This window comes from Podarcis bocagei, assembly GCF_964188305.1.
Source record: "Podarcis bocagei genome assembly, chromosome: 8".
Classification (NCBI taxonomy): domain Eukaryota; kingdom Metazoa; phylum Chordata; class Lepidosauria; order Squamata; family Lacertidae; genus Podarcis; species Podarcis bocagei.
In genome coordinates this window covers 1666535-1683324 of record NC_138133.1, presented here as the reverse complement: position 1 = coordinate 1683324, position 16790 = coordinate 1666535, and the positions used below count along the sequence as shown (strand labels likewise).

At 45.7% G+C, this 16790-nt stretch overlaps 1 protein-coding gene across 5 annotated transcripts in view; it reads left to right on the top strand.

The window, feature by feature from the left end:
* Positions 1 to 16790, top strand: part of SEMA5A (semaphorin 5A) — a 148341-nt gene that overhangs the window by 100290 nt on the left and 31261 nt on the right. For all 5 annotated transcript variants that reach the window (XM_081205962.1, XM_081205963.1, XM_081205966.1 and 2 more), the window contains exons 11-15: positions 8221 to 8428; positions 9661 to 9778; positions 11672 to 11853; positions 12169 to 12312; positions 15814 to 15961. In XM_081205962.1, the coding sequence (XP_081062088.1) occupies positions 8221 to 8428; positions 9661 to 9778; positions 11672 to 11853; positions 12169 to 12312; positions 15814 to 15961 (800 nt within the window). The remainder of the gene's footprint in view (positions 1 to 8220; positions 8429 to 9660; positions 9779 to 11671; positions 11854 to 12168; positions 12313 to 15813; positions 15962 to 16790) is intronic.

Genomic DNA, 16790 nt, shown 5'->3' with positions numbered 1-16790 from the left:
ACGTCCAACAAATATCTGGGTAATTGAAGTCCCCCATTACTACTATCTCCCTTCCTTTTGCATGCTTGGCCATCTGTTCCAGGAAGGCATCATCTATGTCCTCCGTTTGGCTTGGGGATCTATAGTAAACTCCCACAACCAGTAAACTTACCCTAACCAGTCTTAAACTTACCCTAACCAGTCTTAAAATGCCTTCTCCCTCGGTACTGTAGAATGACAAAATCAATCAAGAAAGGGCCCCCACTTGGCTGCTTGCTTCTAGCAACCTGTTTTAGAAGGCTGTAAGGAGCAAAAGCTTCTGGGGTATGAATGAATGAATCTTTATTTGCGTCAGCCATTGGCCATAGCAATAAAACAACAATACAATATACAAAGAATAGAAAGAAAAAGTCAGTTATCTAAAATACATTTTAGGGTTTTGAATCAATAGTCAAATAGTGGATCCTATTCTGATTGCCCCAGCTAAAAACCTTGCAACCTTTGCTGTCACCTGCTCATCTTGATCTGCCAAGAGAAAGGACCCTGTGGCAGTGCTTGAGCGACCTAGAATGGACAATAAAAGAGGGGTGATAATCTCATTCCTCAAGTCTTAATTGAGAGTGCACGCCAGAAGGGCACGCGCCACCAACTCGGGACTGCTATCTCCACAGGGACATAAGAGTTTTTCATGTGGAATCTGTTGGAATCGTCTCTCAAGTACAGCCAAGGGCAATATATTCAATCTTGTGAGAGTAAAAGTGTGTCTATATTTTAGAATTGCTAGGTTATGCAGATAGGGGGCCAGAGAGTCGAAACAGGAAGGTGGAAAATATTCATACCATGGGCAAAATTTCCTTATTGTGGCCAAGTTGTTCTGGCGTTCGATATCGTTTAGGCGCTGACAAATTAGACTGTTTGCTTTACTAAAACCCAAAGTGAAGTTTTTGATAGACAATTTTAGTCCAGGTGACAACCTTGCAGCACTAGGGATATTAGACTGGGGGGATTTGAGTTTAGGTGAAGCCAAGAGTTAAGTGTCCCAGGCCAGATCCGTAATTCTACTGAGGGAAAATTAGCCTCTGTGCGCAATGATGTGCTTGGGACACAGGGTGGTACAGAGAAAATTTGCCTTAAGAACTTTGATTGGACAGGTTCCGTAGAGGCAAGGTGAGTGCCTGTCCAGATCTGAGCCCCATGTAACAACTGTGCTAGGGGTTTAGCTTGGAACACTTCCAGGACTGATAGTATATGTTTACCACATTTTGTGTGAGAAAAGCGTGTCAGAATTTTGGCGCTTTGGGACACTTTTTCCTTTGCACATTTCTGGTGTGCTCCCCATGACCCTGTAGACTGGAAAATAAGGCCAAGATATTTGAAAACTTTCAATTAGCTGGTTGTCCATGCACCATCTATGGGCCCTATAGTTTCTTCAGAAAACCATGACTTTTGTTTTCTTGTATCGTAATTTTTGCTCTATAAGATGCACTTTTCCCCTCCTAAAAAGTAAGGGGAAATGTGTGTGCATCTTATGGAGCAAATGCAGGCGGGAGGCTCTGCTTAGTGCTCCCTTTAAAGAGCCGCACACACGCTCCACGCGCTCTTTAAAGGGAGCGTGGCTCTTGGTGGAGCCCTAGCCGCTCGCAGCCTCTCCCGGGCAGGGAGAGAATTCATGCCGCTACCCGGGAGAGGCTGCGCGCAGCTATCCCATAAGCCGGGACAGCAAGCGGGATCACTGAGCTGAGATCCCGCTTGCTGTCCTGGCTTATGGGATTCAGAATATTTTTTCTTTCTTGTTGTCCTCCTCCAAAAACTAGGTGCGTCTTATGGTCTGGTGCGTCTTATAGGGCGAAAAATACAATAATTCATGGCCAGCTGTTCTCTCTGGCAATATCCTGAAAATGCTCTGATTAGTCTTTTTAGGCCTACTTTTGTTTGGGATAGAAGAACCACATCATCTGCATATAATAGTATTGAGATGGGTTTTGTGGCCAATTTAGGGGTGGAGATGTTAGACATTGGACAATGTCATTTATATACAAGTTGAACAGTGCCGGGGCTAGGATATACCCTTGCTTGACTCCCTTTGTGGCTTGTATAGATGCTGTAAGTTGTCCATTTGTGGAGCAGCACACTTTCAACACTGTATCTTCATATAAGCATTTGATCAAGTACAGTAGTCTTTTGTCTATACTTGAGGAGTTCAGCTTATCCCAGAGTCTTATTCGCGAAATTGAGTCAAATGCAGCTTTCAAATTGATGAAAACTGTGTAAAGCACACCACGTGGTTTCTTAGCTTACTTGTCTATGAGATGTGCTAGAACAAAGCAATGATCTAGAGTGGATCTGCCTTGCCTAAATCCTGCTTGCTCTTCGGTGAGAATAGCCTCATCGTCTATCCAGTCGGCTAGTTTGTTATAGGAAAAGATGGAATTATTTTTAACTGTTTTTTATTTTGTATTTTTTCTTTTTCATTATGTAATACTGTGAAAACTTTAATAAATATTTATTTTTTAAAAAAGGAGTGCTTTGCATATAGTTTACTAGTTATAGGTAACAAACTGTTTGGTCTGTATAAAAAAATTCCTTCCAGTAGCATCTTAAAGACCAACTAAGTTAGTTCTTGGTATGAGCTTTCATGTGCATGCACACTTCTTCAGATACACTGAAACAGAAGTTGCCAGATCCTTCTATATAGTGAGAAGGTGGGGAGGGGTATTACTCAGGAGGGTGGTGGGAATGGGAGATTGGCAGATAGCTGAGATGAGCCTGTTGACGGCTCTTAACGACTGCAATAGGTCTTACAGGAAAAGGCAAGGGGTGAGAAGGTGAAAAATGGCTTAGTCATGTATAATGGGATAAGAATCCAATGTCTTTGTTCAAACCAGGTCTCTCCATGGTTTTAAGTTTGGTAATGAGTTGCAATTCAGCAGCTTCTCTTTCCAGTCTATTTCTGAAATTCCTTTGTAGTAAAACAGCTACTTTGAGATCTTGTATAGAATGTCCTGGGAGATTGAAGTGTTCTCCTACTGGTTTCTCTGTTTTGTGATTCTTGATGTCAGATTTATGTCCATTTATTCTTTGGCGTAAGGTTTGGCCTGTTTGTCCAATATAGAGAGCTGAAGGACACTGTTGGCATTTGATGGCATACACAATGTTAGACGAAGAGCAATTAAATAGTTTGGTCTGTAGCTAGCCAGATCAGATGTGAGGCCCTTTTTGAATATACCGCTGTGGCCCAGGCATCTGGGAGTAGACCAGATGAGTCAAGTGAGAAGATTACCACAAGCAGGGGTGCCCACCAATCAATATTGGATTTCAAGAGTTCCAGAGGCAAGTGATCAATGCCTGGTGCTTTATTGCTTTTTAAGCTGCATAATGAGGTTTTTGACCTCATTTATAGTTACTGGAGGCCAGGCTGGGAAATTTTCTGGGGATACTGTTAGCTGATTGGACTCAGCATCCTGGTCTCGGTCAAGTGAGTGATAGGACTGCATCCATTCAAGAGGTTTGATAGCGCAGACTGACACGTTGCGATCGTTCTCCAGGAGGCCTGATATAGTGCGCCAGAAGAGGGAGGTGTCCTTAGGTATGTGAGATGTGGTGCTTGGACTGGGTTTGGTTTCATGAGCATGTGCATTGCCTGATTTTGGGGAGGAAACCCAGGCAGTCACATCCCATTCAGAAACAGGTTTGTCTGATGATAGAGTGGTTAGGAAAACAGAATTTTTTGTTCCCTGATTCTTTTGTTCTTCATCAAAACTCTTTGTTTTGACTGAGGCACAGCCTTTTCTTTTGAATAATCACCGGGTGTAGAGATGAAGCCATTAAAAGCACAAGTCTGACAAGGCTGGATGAGGGAGGTCTCATTCAGAGGGATGTGAAAAGATAACCATAATTATCCTATTGCTGTAGAATAAGCATTTGGACAGCATGACAAGCAATTGTCAAAATACTTACTTGATTCTGAAAATGTACAGCGGATTGTCTCATGGCGTCCTCAAGATAGACTCAAGGAACTCAAATGAATTATCATTTTGGATGGTGCCTTTTAATGTATCTGAGGAGTTTGCAAATGAATTCACTTATCGGCACATTTTTAATCGATCATCACGTGCATAAATCTTTCTCTGCCTACTTCTCTCATCAGCCACTTTTCCTCCCCCACACCTTTGCCCCTCCAGCCAGGACACCCACAAGTAAGCTTGCTTCTTAAGTGGAGCCGGGGAGGTGCAGAGGGGAAACGGTTGGCTGTTCCAGACTGCTGCTCCTAGACTGCAAATTCTACTCCTCCTTCACCGCAGCTTCTCTGGCCTGATGCTGTTGCATAAGGAAAGAAATTAACTGAAATATTTCATATTAGCTCTTTCTAAGGGACTATAACTACATCTGAAATACTCTAGGTATTAACTAGTTACAGCAGCAGTACAGCTGCAATGCTAACATTCCTGTCCTCATCAGATTTAATTTCTATGGCAGCATAGCAGAAGACTCAGAATTCTCTCTTTAGAAGATCAGGTCAGAACCAGTTTGTGTTCAGGATCCAGCTTATAATGTGTGCAAGTGGAGACCCATGGAAGGTTGCAACAAGCAAGGGATCTGCAGTGGAGGGATGGATCCCAAAATGCCCTTCTTCCTTGTGTGGAAGAGCTGTTCAGAGCACTGAATGAGAAGAGGAAAACTAAATCCATGTTCTCCTTTCACAAGAGGATTGCTCTAGAGCCATTACCCCTTATAGTTAGTGTGGCGTCCTCTCTCTTAGCACGTGTGCAAAAGAGCACTATTTCCTTCCACTCATCACTTTTTGGATCCAGGCAGAGATATGTAGAACTTTGTCCCCTGGTTTTCTCAGAAGTTTGGTGCTGTTTTCAGTTCTGTCCACAGAATATGTACACGCCTGTCTCCCGCCTTTAAAAGGCTGTTCTCCTTCCAGCTGCCTCGAGCAAAGGCTTGTGTTCCTAGCTGCTAGTCCTGGATAATTCAGTGCCAGCTGCACATTATCGAGTCCCATTGCAAAGGCTGAAAAGAGCAGCAGTGAAACTGGCAAGAACCTTTGCTGCAGGAGTGAAATTGACAAAGATTATATCTGATTAGCCTCCGAGACTATATATAGACTTGTAGCATTCTCCCTCTATAAACTTCCCTGTTACCAACACCAGACACTTATGATACAATGTGTTGTGGGGAAAGAGAGCAATAGTGGAGGCCATACTAAGTGGCTACATAAAGCTGTTTTAGGAGGAGGAGGAGGAGGAGGAGGAGGAGGAGGAGGAGGAGGAGGAGGAGGAGAAGAAGAAGAAGAAGAAGAAGAAGAAGAAGAAGAAGAAGAAGAAGAAGAAGACGACGACGACGACACTGTTCAGATGACTGGAAGCCGTGGCTGGATGGCTGCATGGGATCCGGTTGAAGTTAAATCCTTTGAAGACAGAGGTCCTTTGGCTCAGTCGAGATGGTATGGGCTTGGGGGGCCAACTCCTATCCCTTGCTGGGGGCACAACTAGTGCCAGCACCTTCCGTCAAGAGTTTGGTGTAACCTTTGACGCCTCCCTTTCTATGGAGGTACAGGTTGCAGCTACAACAAAGGCGGCATTTTTTCATCTCCGCCAAGCTAAGCAGTTGGCCCCTTAACTCTCTCGCCCGGACCTAGCCACTGTGATCCACACGACGGTCACCTCCAGACTGGATTATTGTAACTCACTCTATGTGGAGCTGCCCTTGAGACTGACCCAGAAACTCCAGCGGGTGCAGAATGCCACAGCAAGACTCCTTACGGGGTCTTCGCCGCAAGATCACATTCACCCGGTGCTACACCAGCTACACTGTTTCCTGGTGGAGTACGGGGTCAGGTTTAAGGTGCTGGTTTTAACCTTTAAAGCCCTATACCAGGCTTCCTCAACCTCGGCCCTTCAGATGTTTTGAGACTACAATTCCCATCATCCCTGACCGCTGGTCCTGCTAGCTAGGGATCATGGGAGTTGTAGGCCCAAAACATCTGGAGGGCCGAGGTTGAGGAAGCCTGCCCTATACGGCCTAGGACCCTCATACCTATGGGACTGCCTCTCCTAGTATGTCCCAGGGAGGACCCTATGGTCTGCTAATAACAACACCCTGAAGATCCCGGGCCCCAGGGTGGTCAGACTGGCCTCGACCAGAGCCAGGGCCTTTTCAGTCATGGCCCCGGCCTGGTGGAACACTCACTCAAAAGAGACCAGGGCCCTGCGAGATTTGACATCTTTTCGCAGGGCCTGCAAGACAGAGCTGTCCCGCCAGGCCTTTGGTCAGGGTTCAGTCTGACTCATTTTCTCTTTGTATAAGAACAAGCACAAAGGAGGTTTCCCAGCCTGCTCACAGGTCCTTATAATATCAGTGGAAACAGTTGGTCCTGGTGAGAATTAACCGCTTTCAATTTAACCTGAGGACTGCCATTTGTTTAGTTTGATTTTAATTTTAATTTATTTGAATTAATTTTGGGATGCATTTTAATCAGTTGATTGCTTGTTTTTATGTATATTGTGTTATTAATATGATGTTAGCCGCTCTGAGCCCAGCTCCGGCAGGGGAGGGCGGGATACAAATAAAAAATTATTATTATTATTATTATTATTATTATTAAGAAGAAGAAGAAGAAAAAGAAAGGTACATTTTTCAGAGCTAGAAACCCCCACAGCATCTGCCTTCATTGGTCTGTTGACAAAAGCTTACCAGACATTTAATACAGAGGAAAAGTCAAGAAGATGCTTTCTAACTCTGGACACTTTGGTGTGTGTCTGAATGCCTCCCATCCTGCCTTCCATTTTTAGATATCGTGTGCTGACCTTGCACCTTTTTGTGGCTGCTGCTAAAATCCCTGGCTCTGAACTCCAGTGTTTCTTCATGACTTTGCTTCCAGCCCAGACCTGTTGCGTTTTCTTGACAAAGATTTAATCTTCACAGTGTTACATTTTGATTTAATTTTAAATTAACTTTTCCTTTGTAATAGTCTAAGGATAGCATATCTGAGCGATCAAAAAATCATAAAAAGTGCAGTTTTCCCTCCAAGCCCCAGACAGAATATGATCTATGGTAATAATTACAGAAACAGAAATGAACAGAATGGGATATTAGAACAAACAGAATGTTTCCTTGACTTAAGCTTAGGTATCTAGGCCTCCACACAATACAAAGGAAGCGCTGGGAAAGAGAAGAGTGGGAGTTAATCTATGTCTATGTCCCTGTTCACTGGACTAGATGATTCCCATGGTATTTTATCCAACAATTGCAGGCCTAACTGGGCAACAAGAGGCGCTGGACAGGAGATGCTCTCAGGCCTCCTGAGTTGTGATTAACCTTTTGGTCAAGTGTGCTGCCGGTCCAAAGGGTGGGAGAGCAGCATTCTAACGCATACTTTAGTGTACACTGAATCATTTCAATGCCTTGAGGTGATTTTGCCTGTAGTCTGTTGATCTAGAGAGCATCCATCAGGAGAGGCAGGCAGAAGTGCAGGCCTGATTCTGTCACAGCCGGGATAGCTCAGCCACTGGGGCAAAAGACTCTTCATCTCTGGGTCATGGGTTCGAGCCCCACATTGGGCAAAAGATTCCTGTATTGCAGAGGGTTGGACTAGATGACCCTCGGGGTCCCTTCCAACTCTATAGTTGGAACTCTACAATTCTATGATACCAGTATCACTTGTGGCACCCGTGCTGCAGGTTCACCACCCCATGGATCAGCAACTGGAAGCCTGGGGCAAGAGGAGAATAAGGATTGAATAGTGGCCATAGGAGTGAGATTTACTGGTTATCCAGTTGGGGCAGTACCCTGGTCAGCCATTGCCCATCCCTTCTTCTAAGAGGCCCTGGGTTGAAACTAGTTGCCAATCAGTGCTCTGGAGCACAGTTACACTCCTGCGCAGCACAGCAATTATTGCATATGTGAGGATGCAATAATTCGCTGCTAGATCACCTGAAACAGTGTTCTTCAACCTTGGATCCCCAGATGTTGTTGGATTATGGCTCCCATCATCTCCATCCATCTTAAATTAGCACCGGAAAGCCGCAGAACTGGGAGTGAAATCTGCCTAAAAGTCCAAATCCTGGAGAGCTGTTTCCAGTCAGATTACACAACACCTTGCAAGATGGGCCATTTGGCCAATTCAGTATCAGTCAGTTTCATGCAACGTAGGTCTCCTTTGAGTTGCAAGGAATGCATGCATCCTCTACTTGCATCATTGTTTTCACAAATAACTCCCTTCTCTTGCCGTTACAGATCATGGCACTATTAAGAAAGTACTTGCTCCAGTTAATCAAACATCGAGCAGCTGCTTGCTGGAGGAGATTGACATATTCCCAAAGAAGCAGTGGGAGCCCATCAGGAGTCTGCAGATTTCACACAGCCAGAGTTCTCTGTATGTGGGCCTGCAGAGAAGTGTGGTGAAGATCCCACTGAAGAGATGTCTGTTTTACAAAACACACAGGTATCTGGCTGGCTGACTGTGAGAAGTGCAGAATTCAAAGATATCAGGGATTTGTAAAAGCGCATTACTGTTGGGGCCACCAGCCAAATCCTAAAGAATTTTAGTTGATCATTCAACTTCCACTTAATCTATTAATTGAATGGGGGTTGGGGTTCCTCCAAGATGCATTATCTATGAAGATCAACCCCCACAAAATAAAGAGTTTTGGAAAAAACAAAAATTCAAGACTTACTGCTAGCTGAGGAGAAAGTGGTGTGGTATGTGCATGTAGTTGTGGTATGTGCATGGTTGCCACAGTTTCTCTGGTTTGCACATGTGCTCAAGGACAGTTGGGGTCCATTGCACCCATCCAAAATAGCCTCCTATCAATTAATCAGCTGAAGCTTTAGTTGTTTAACATTCCAATTAAAAGGTTTAATAATTATCTATTCTCAGTAATATAATCCACAGTGCTTTTCCTTTTGGGACAAAGTAGAACATCTCCAGAAAACTATTAATTGCTCCAACAAATGGAGATTATCTGTAGGGAAATTCAACCTCTGAGACCTCTCTGCTGAATGGGGAGGAGAGTTGGGGAAGGGCTAGAATTCTCCCTCCTACTCTGCCCTACTTGCCACGTGTGATAGGTCTTTTGCTAGAAACAGCAGCTCTTTCTCAAGCACAGGTTGTTGGTATCCATCTGTCTCGAGGGACAATGGAGTAAAGTCCGGGGGTAAAGTCAAACTGCTGTGTTAGCAGCACTGAAGTGACCTCAGGGGGGCAAGGCTGGGCAGCATGTATGAAGGTCCTGGGCTGCCCAGATGACAAGACCCCTCTCTCAGCCTTGCTGATGTCCAGGCGGAAGCAGAGCAAAAGGCTTGGCCCCAGCTTGGCTGCAGGAGTTGCCGGAAGGGGGTGTACAAGGCGCCACCCAGCTGCCTTCGGGACTCCACTCTGGATTTGTGCAGGGTTCACTCCTGAGCCTTTTCTTCTCCTTAATGTGTCCCACAAGGCAGGTGGTACAGGTTTTTCCTCAAGGTCTACTCCCAAAGCCTTTCTCGTGAATGAATATAGTCACAAGGCAGCAGAGATTTAGGATCAGAGTTTTCCTTCTCCTAGATGGGCTCCCTTCCCAGGTTGACAAGTCCTCTGTGCCCCTCTACAGCACATGCCTTCTTGAGGGTGGACCCACTTGAAGCCCTTCCTGGTACACGATTATACTGCAGTCTGATGTTTTGGGTTTGTGTTTCCAGCGCATGTGTTGGATCCCAGGATCCTTACTGCGGCTGGGACCTGGTGCTCAAGAAGTGCACACCACTGGAAGAAAGCCTGAGCATGAGTCAGTGGGAGCAAAGCATCTCATTGTGTCCAGTAAGTTCAATTCAGATTCTTCTTTTCCCTGAGTCCAAGTGATTCCCGCAGAAGTAAGTCTGAGCATTTGGGTCAAGGAAGTGATTATGCACAAATAATGTCAGTTCAAGCCTTCTTGTCTCTCTGATCTGAGCTACAGGCTGAACCTTTCTTCTTTCCTCTGCAAGCTGTTACACAGCATGATTTGTATGTCTGAGTCATTAAGTTACCCACCAACAGTCTCACATGCATAACAAGAGAAGATCCGTCTGTTGCAGCTGTAGGATGCTGGCAATTGCAGTTGTTGCAGAGAAGTGGAACGTCAGGCTGGCTGCGGAAGCCTGGCACAGGGATTGGGACATCCCAAGAGATGTGTGCTGTTGGCAGGAAGTGGGAAGGAATCCAGGGCTGTGCTGCAGGGCACTCAGGGAAATGCAGGTTTGGAGCAGAGTGGGAAGAAGGGGGTCTTGAGGCAGAAGAGTTCAGACAGGAAGCAGGGGGCTAAGCAGTCAAAATCTAGCAAGTTAGGTAGGCGGGCCCGAGTCTGAGGAAAAGGGGCTCAGTGACAGGAGAGGTTGATAAGGAGGAAGACTGCCAAGAAGCCTCCCATGGGGCCCAGTGACAAGTGATGCTGTAAGCTGGCCCCAGAGGGCTGTGGTTGGAGAGGCAGGAATGCCAGGCTAGGCAAATGGGAGGAAGGCTGGAGGACTCCTGAGCCTGTTGCTCCCAGCCTTGTTTAACTTGCTCATGGGACTTGGTCATGTCACACTTGCTCCCGGTGATCTGCCTGATAGGTTTGTTGAGTCCAGACTAATTTTCTTTCATTCTTACACCTTTGCACTGCATGATAGCCTTCTATCTGTGTCAATGCTAGTTATCCAACTGCTTTTCTCTAAGCTTGAGGTATGTTGCATTGGTGACCAATGTCATTCACATAATCATATATCATCAATGATTACAGCTAGTGGACTATCGATGAAGGGAGACAGGCATGCTGTTGGGTGGTTGAAGGGTTTCTGACATGCATTCACTGCCTTCCAAGGTGTTTGGTTTTTAAGGTAGAGATTGTGTATTGAAACAACTTCCACAACACTTAAAATGGCTGTCTACTTTCAGCCTATTTATTTTTAAGACTGTGTTTCAACTCAATGCACCGAGTATCTACTTCAATTTATTTCTGGTCTATATGTATGAACTGAATTGCAAAACTGTGAACTGAACAATTTCCCCGAAGAACCTAAGGTAATGTTGATGGCAGCAGGAAGCCAGTCTTTTTGATACACAATCATAGTATCTGCAGATTGCTGCATATCGCACAGCTGTTCGGGGTGTTGAATGGCTTGATGAACCCTGGCTGCCTCTGCTAAGAGACAGCTGGTGTGTGAGACAGCTGGTAATAAGTTCTGGGCACGCTGTGGCCATGATCCAGCAGCTCCAGTTGTACATGTTGGGTCTTGAAGAGGCAAAAATACTCAACATGCATAATGAAAAATGTATTGTGTGCAATGAGATAATTTCCCCTTTTGTAGAAAAGATGGAGAAAGCCTTTTGGTCTAGAATTTTGAGGAAATGGTAAAATGACAGCGATTGACACACATTGCCGGCATAATCGCATCATAGTACAGTCCTCATAGGACTGTATCACTTCATAATGAAAGTGAGGAAGTCCCGTGTCTTTAAATTTCCCCCATATGCAAAAACTCCCTGCGTATGGAAAGCTGTCACATCAGGGAAATAAAGCCCTTTTCCCCAGGCATGCTAATTTTTGAAATGCAGAAGTGTTTTTTGTTTTTTTAGTGAGAAATATTCAAGCATATGAAAGCAGTATAATTCAAGAGCTGAGCTCCATGACTGCTGTGATTATTACCTTAACTACGGCAACCAGAGCTTGTCTTTTTGCCTTTTGCTTTCTAGGTAAGGAATCTGACTGTGGATGGCCGTTTTGGAGCCTGGTCAGAGTGGAAGTCTTGCTCCCACGTGGACGGCTCCAGTGTGGGCTTTTGCCTCTGCAGAAGACGCTCGTGTGACAGCCCAGTTCCAAAATGCGGAGGGCGGCAGTGTGAAGGGCCAAGTCTAGAAGTGGCCAACTGCTCCAGGTGAGCCAAAGAAAGAGGAGGGGACCTGAAGGGGTGGGGAACGTTTCTGCAAATGGGTATTGATGTCGCACTTTGGGCCACTCCATACATGTTTTAGGTGTAAATGTAGGATCTTTTAGGTATAAACCTTAAAATGTCAACTATGGACGTGTATAGGATGCAATTTTTAAAAGAAAAAAATCACTGGAGTAGTGGGAGAAAGGGGTGCTTAACTCTTTCCTTGCCTGTCCTTTCCCCTCAGTCCACATTTCCACAATCCCTTCCAAACAGCTGTTTCCCACGCAGGTTCAGAGTTCTGCTCCCTTGTTCTTCTAGAAATGGAGGCTGGACTCCTTGGACATCCTGGTCCCCTTGCAGCACTTCCTGTGGGATGGGCTTCCAAGTCCGCCAGCGCTCTTGCACCAACCCAAGCCCTCGGCATGGAGGCCGCGTGTGTGTGGGACAGAACCGGGAAGAAAGGTAAGCTGCTTTCTCCTCGTCATTGACTTAACCTTTGGGTGTCTCCTTGATTCTATCAACCTCTTTCATTTCTCCTCCTTTGTGTCAATCAGCCTTTGCTCCTCCAATTTCTGCTATTTCTGCTTGTAGCATCCTTATTGTTACTGGGGGGGGGGGGAATTCAGTTGCAGTTTTCACTTAGTTGGGATCTCCCCAAATCAGCATTGTCACATAGTTCTGCCTCTCCCTGCAGTGCCTTTAGCCTGCCACATGACTGCCTTCGAAACCTGCAATTCAGGGGAAAGTGTATGATCTCTGCACTGGATTGTTAGCCAGCTGGTTTTTGATTTCTTCACTGAGTATTCTAAGGCTCTGTAAAGCCCTAGAGAATGCTTTCAAGGTTGTAGCTGCCTAACAATCTATGTTACATTAAAGCAGACTATTCTTAAAAAGTATTTTAATTGCTATATAAAGCTCACCTCTTCCAGCTTGGCAGAGCTGGGGTTCCTCATGCTTCCACCACACAGGCTCCATCACACTTTAAAGCAGAGGTTTTAAAATTTCCTGCTGTCAGGATACTCTTTACAACTTGACCTGTCTGCTTCCGGACCCCAGCACATCTGACACAAAAATCTGGGGCATTGCAAAATCTTCTGTTTTCAGGGGAAGCAACCCAGAACACGCCCAAGGCTTCCTTGCAAGGGAAGATCTGTAATAATGGAGGAAGAGCTGCCCTTTGGGGAGGCTGTCCACTCTTGCTGAGTTCTCAGAAGGAGGGGAGCCTCCATCACCAAATACCGCCAGGATTGCTGCCCCCAACCCTGTAAGTGTGCTGGTGTTGCGTTTGTGAGGTGCTCAGTCACCATAAAAACGAGCACCTGTTCCCATTCTATGGAGGGAAATATGAAGTCTGTGGGAGCACAATGAATTCTTTTCCAGGAAACAAGCTTGAGTTTGGAGTCGCTGGGGGGGGGGAAGGGACCAGCTTGTGTGCGTGTTTTTAATCATCTGTCGCTCCTCCCCCTCTCCCTTCCACACCTTCAAATAGCAATTGCTATCTTTGGGGAGATTGACTGTGGCCTCAGTCGATGCATCGAGGGTCGTGTCACTGGCCTGGCAATTTTTCCATGTCACCCTCTCACTTCTGCCCTCATCACTTCCAGACGCAGGGTCAGTGCAGAGGTCTCCAGTTTCACAGATCTAAAACCCTTGCATTGCTTGTTTTGCAGAATCGCTGCAAAACATAAGCCCTCTGGGTCCTGAGAAAAGAAGAAATTAACAGGCAGGGGAAGAGCATCTGGGGAAAAGCACTTCCTGCTAGCTTGAAATGCTTCCAGAAAGAGGATTAATCAGACTTTGCTCAAAATCCTGCGTTCCAGCAGAATCACCCCCACAATGAGACTTGGAGGCTCCTGGGGCTTGTCTGCTTGGTGCAGCAATTTAACATGTGTGCTGTGGCTCATTCTGACTGGGAGGAAAATGTGAAGTTGGCTTCATGTCTCGTTTTGTTTTATTAAAAGCAAAGCAGTTTTTACAAACTCTCTGGCTGCAGTCGAGAGTCCTGTGCATGTACTGGGCTTCAGTTGTCTGCTGTGCTTGTGTGTGTGTGTGTGTGTGTGTGTGAGAGAGAGAGAGAGAGAGAGAGAGAGAGAGAGAGAGAGAGAGAAGTTCCATAGCTGCCAGTAGGGACAATATCCTTGAACTTGTAGTGCTTGATATGGGGCAATTTTCGGTTGGGTATTGTCAGGGGACTGCCATCGGAAGAGGGGAGGGAGGCAGGGGAATACAGAGAGCCTATGAGGCTTCTGAGGAGCAGCTCCTCTCCAGCAGTGAGGAAAGCCACCCCTCCAGTGGAGCAGAGAGGGAAGGGGGCAGCCAAGCGAGGAGGGGGCTGGAAGATGCTGCAGAGAGCCCAAGCGCCTCACCTAGCCCGGCTGGCCAGGAGGCAGACACGCCACTTCCATCGCCCAGCCTGCGCGGGGGGGGGGGGAGGGGTGAAACGCAAGGAGAGGAGGTGGAGATTTGGGGTGATTAAGTTCTTATGTTGGGGAGAAGCCAGAAGAGGCCACCCCCAGATCCTGCAAGTGACTAAGACGGACATGAACTTGTTGGTTCTGCACTGCAAATAGTTTGCACCAATAAAACCTGTAAAAGACAGGTTAGAGTCCTGCCTGGTTACTCACGAGCAAGCACCACCCGCATCTGACAGGTATCATGTTATTAATTTTTATAAGTTGGTTGCTACAGAAAAAGTATCTAAGCAACTTACAAAACTATAAGAAAATAAAGCATAACATAGCACCAGGAGAAAAGAACAATGCTTTACAATAAAAGCCATACAACAAACAACAATACATAGAAAAAAGCAGGGGGGGGGAAGCAGCAAAAACTTTGGCAGCTGAAAAATCCACAACTGAAAAGGCCTTCATAGTCAATTTTGACAAGCTGGAACGTGTGCAATCCAGATGATAAAGGTTCTGGAAACAAAGCCTTATGGGGAACGGGGGAGGGAATTGTGTATGTTTAGCCTGTAAAGAGGAGACTGAGAGGAGATATGAGAGCCATCTTCAAATATCTCAAGGGCTGTCACATAGACAATGGAACAAGTTTGTTTTCCCCTGCTTTGAGGGTAGGGCTTGAACCAATGGATTCAAGTTACAAGACAGGAGATTCTGACTAAACATCAAAAAGAACTTTCTGACAGTAAGAGCTGTTTGACAGCGGAACAGACTCCCTCTTTTCCATAGCTGCAATAGCCTAGAACTCAGACAACCTTTTAAAATTGTTGGTCTATTTGCATGTTTCAAAAATCTAGCAAGTCAGATCTTAGCTGCTACCAGCAAAAATTTAACTAAATCAAGATGGGTCACGGTCTCTGGAATATATCCTGACAGGAATACAGTGATACCTCTGGTTACGTACTTAATTCGTTCTGGAGGTCCGTTCTTAACCTGAAACTGTTCTTAACCTGAAGCACCACTTTAGCTAATGGGGCCTCCCGCTGCCGCCGTGCCACCGCCACACAATTTCTGTTCTTATCCTGAAGCAAAGTTCTTAACCTGAAGCACTATTTCTGGGTTAGCGGAGTCTGTAACCTGAAGCGTATGTAACCCGAGGTACCACTGGTACATGTGGTAATAAGTTCCTTGTTATGGCACATAAAATATGTAAAATAACTACACAGTGTTTTCTCAAAAGACGACAGTCCCACCATGTGTGTATGTAGGTTCTTTTACTCACACTTGTTCATATGCATCCCTTATTGTTACAATGCCTCTCCCCATCCTCCATCTTGCCCTTTTTTTCAAAATTCTGAATGTAACCTTTTTGAGGCAGAGACCAGTCCTATATATTACCACAAAATATTATGGTAAGACCACAATCATATTCGGCTTCACATTGGTCTTCAGAAATGTATGTGTACCTTCTTGATAGTGAAAGCACTAAACCCTGTTCTTAAATAATGCAAATAGCTGTGACCAGGTATACGGTTTCTTTTCTCTTTTGCTTCCCTTCTCACAGGTATTGCAATGAGCACCTGCTGTGCTCTCCACACATGTTCTGGACTGGCTGGGGTGCCTGGGAACGTTGTACATCCCAGTGTGGAGGCGGGATCCAGGCCCGCCACAGAACCTGTGAGAATGGCCCTGACTGCCCCGGCTGCAGCGTGGTGAGTCACACATTAATTGCTCTAAATGTGTGTATGCATATTTTATATTTTTATGACCTTAATATGTATTCATGAGGTGATTTTGTAGCATACTAAGCTGTGACAGAGATACTGACACAAACTGGTAATGGTGAAAACTAATACCTACCTACCTACCTACCAACCAAGCAACCTACCTATAGATACAGATATATAGATAGATAAATAGATAGATGTATACTGACAGTCAGAGCCTGGCCTGTGTTGACCAGGTGTGGAAACCTCTTGGGTTAAACTACTGCAATTCCTTGCTTGTTGGGCTGCCTTTGAAGACTTCTTAGAAACTTCAGTTGGTACACAATGCAGCAACTGGCAGAACAACCCAAACTTCCTTTGTCTCGGACGGTGTATGTGTATTGAGCAGAGATGTCTTTCTGCTCAACTGTGTAGGAGGGACACATGCTGGGGTTATCCAGGGTGGGGAGGAGGGTTGGGGCTGAGCTGGCCCAGGATCCCATGGCTCTTAAGCTGATCTCCTGGCTGTTGGGTGAGGCACTGGGACCAACCTAGAGCTGATCACTGTATCAGCCAGGATCTGGCACTGATTTGGCCTGGTCATTCTCCGCAGCAGCACCCTCCATAGCAGCCACGATTAACAGCTGGGCTGTGGTTGCTCCAGTGACTCCCCCACCTGCAAAGTCTCACTGGAGGGGAGTGAGGGCAAGGAATGCAGCCTGGATTACTAACTGGGACTGATGATTCAAAACCTGCTCTTAAACAATGCTGGTAGCTGCGTGTCCATTTCAGGGCACAACACAAAGCCCTGACGCTTCCCTCTAACATCTGGAGT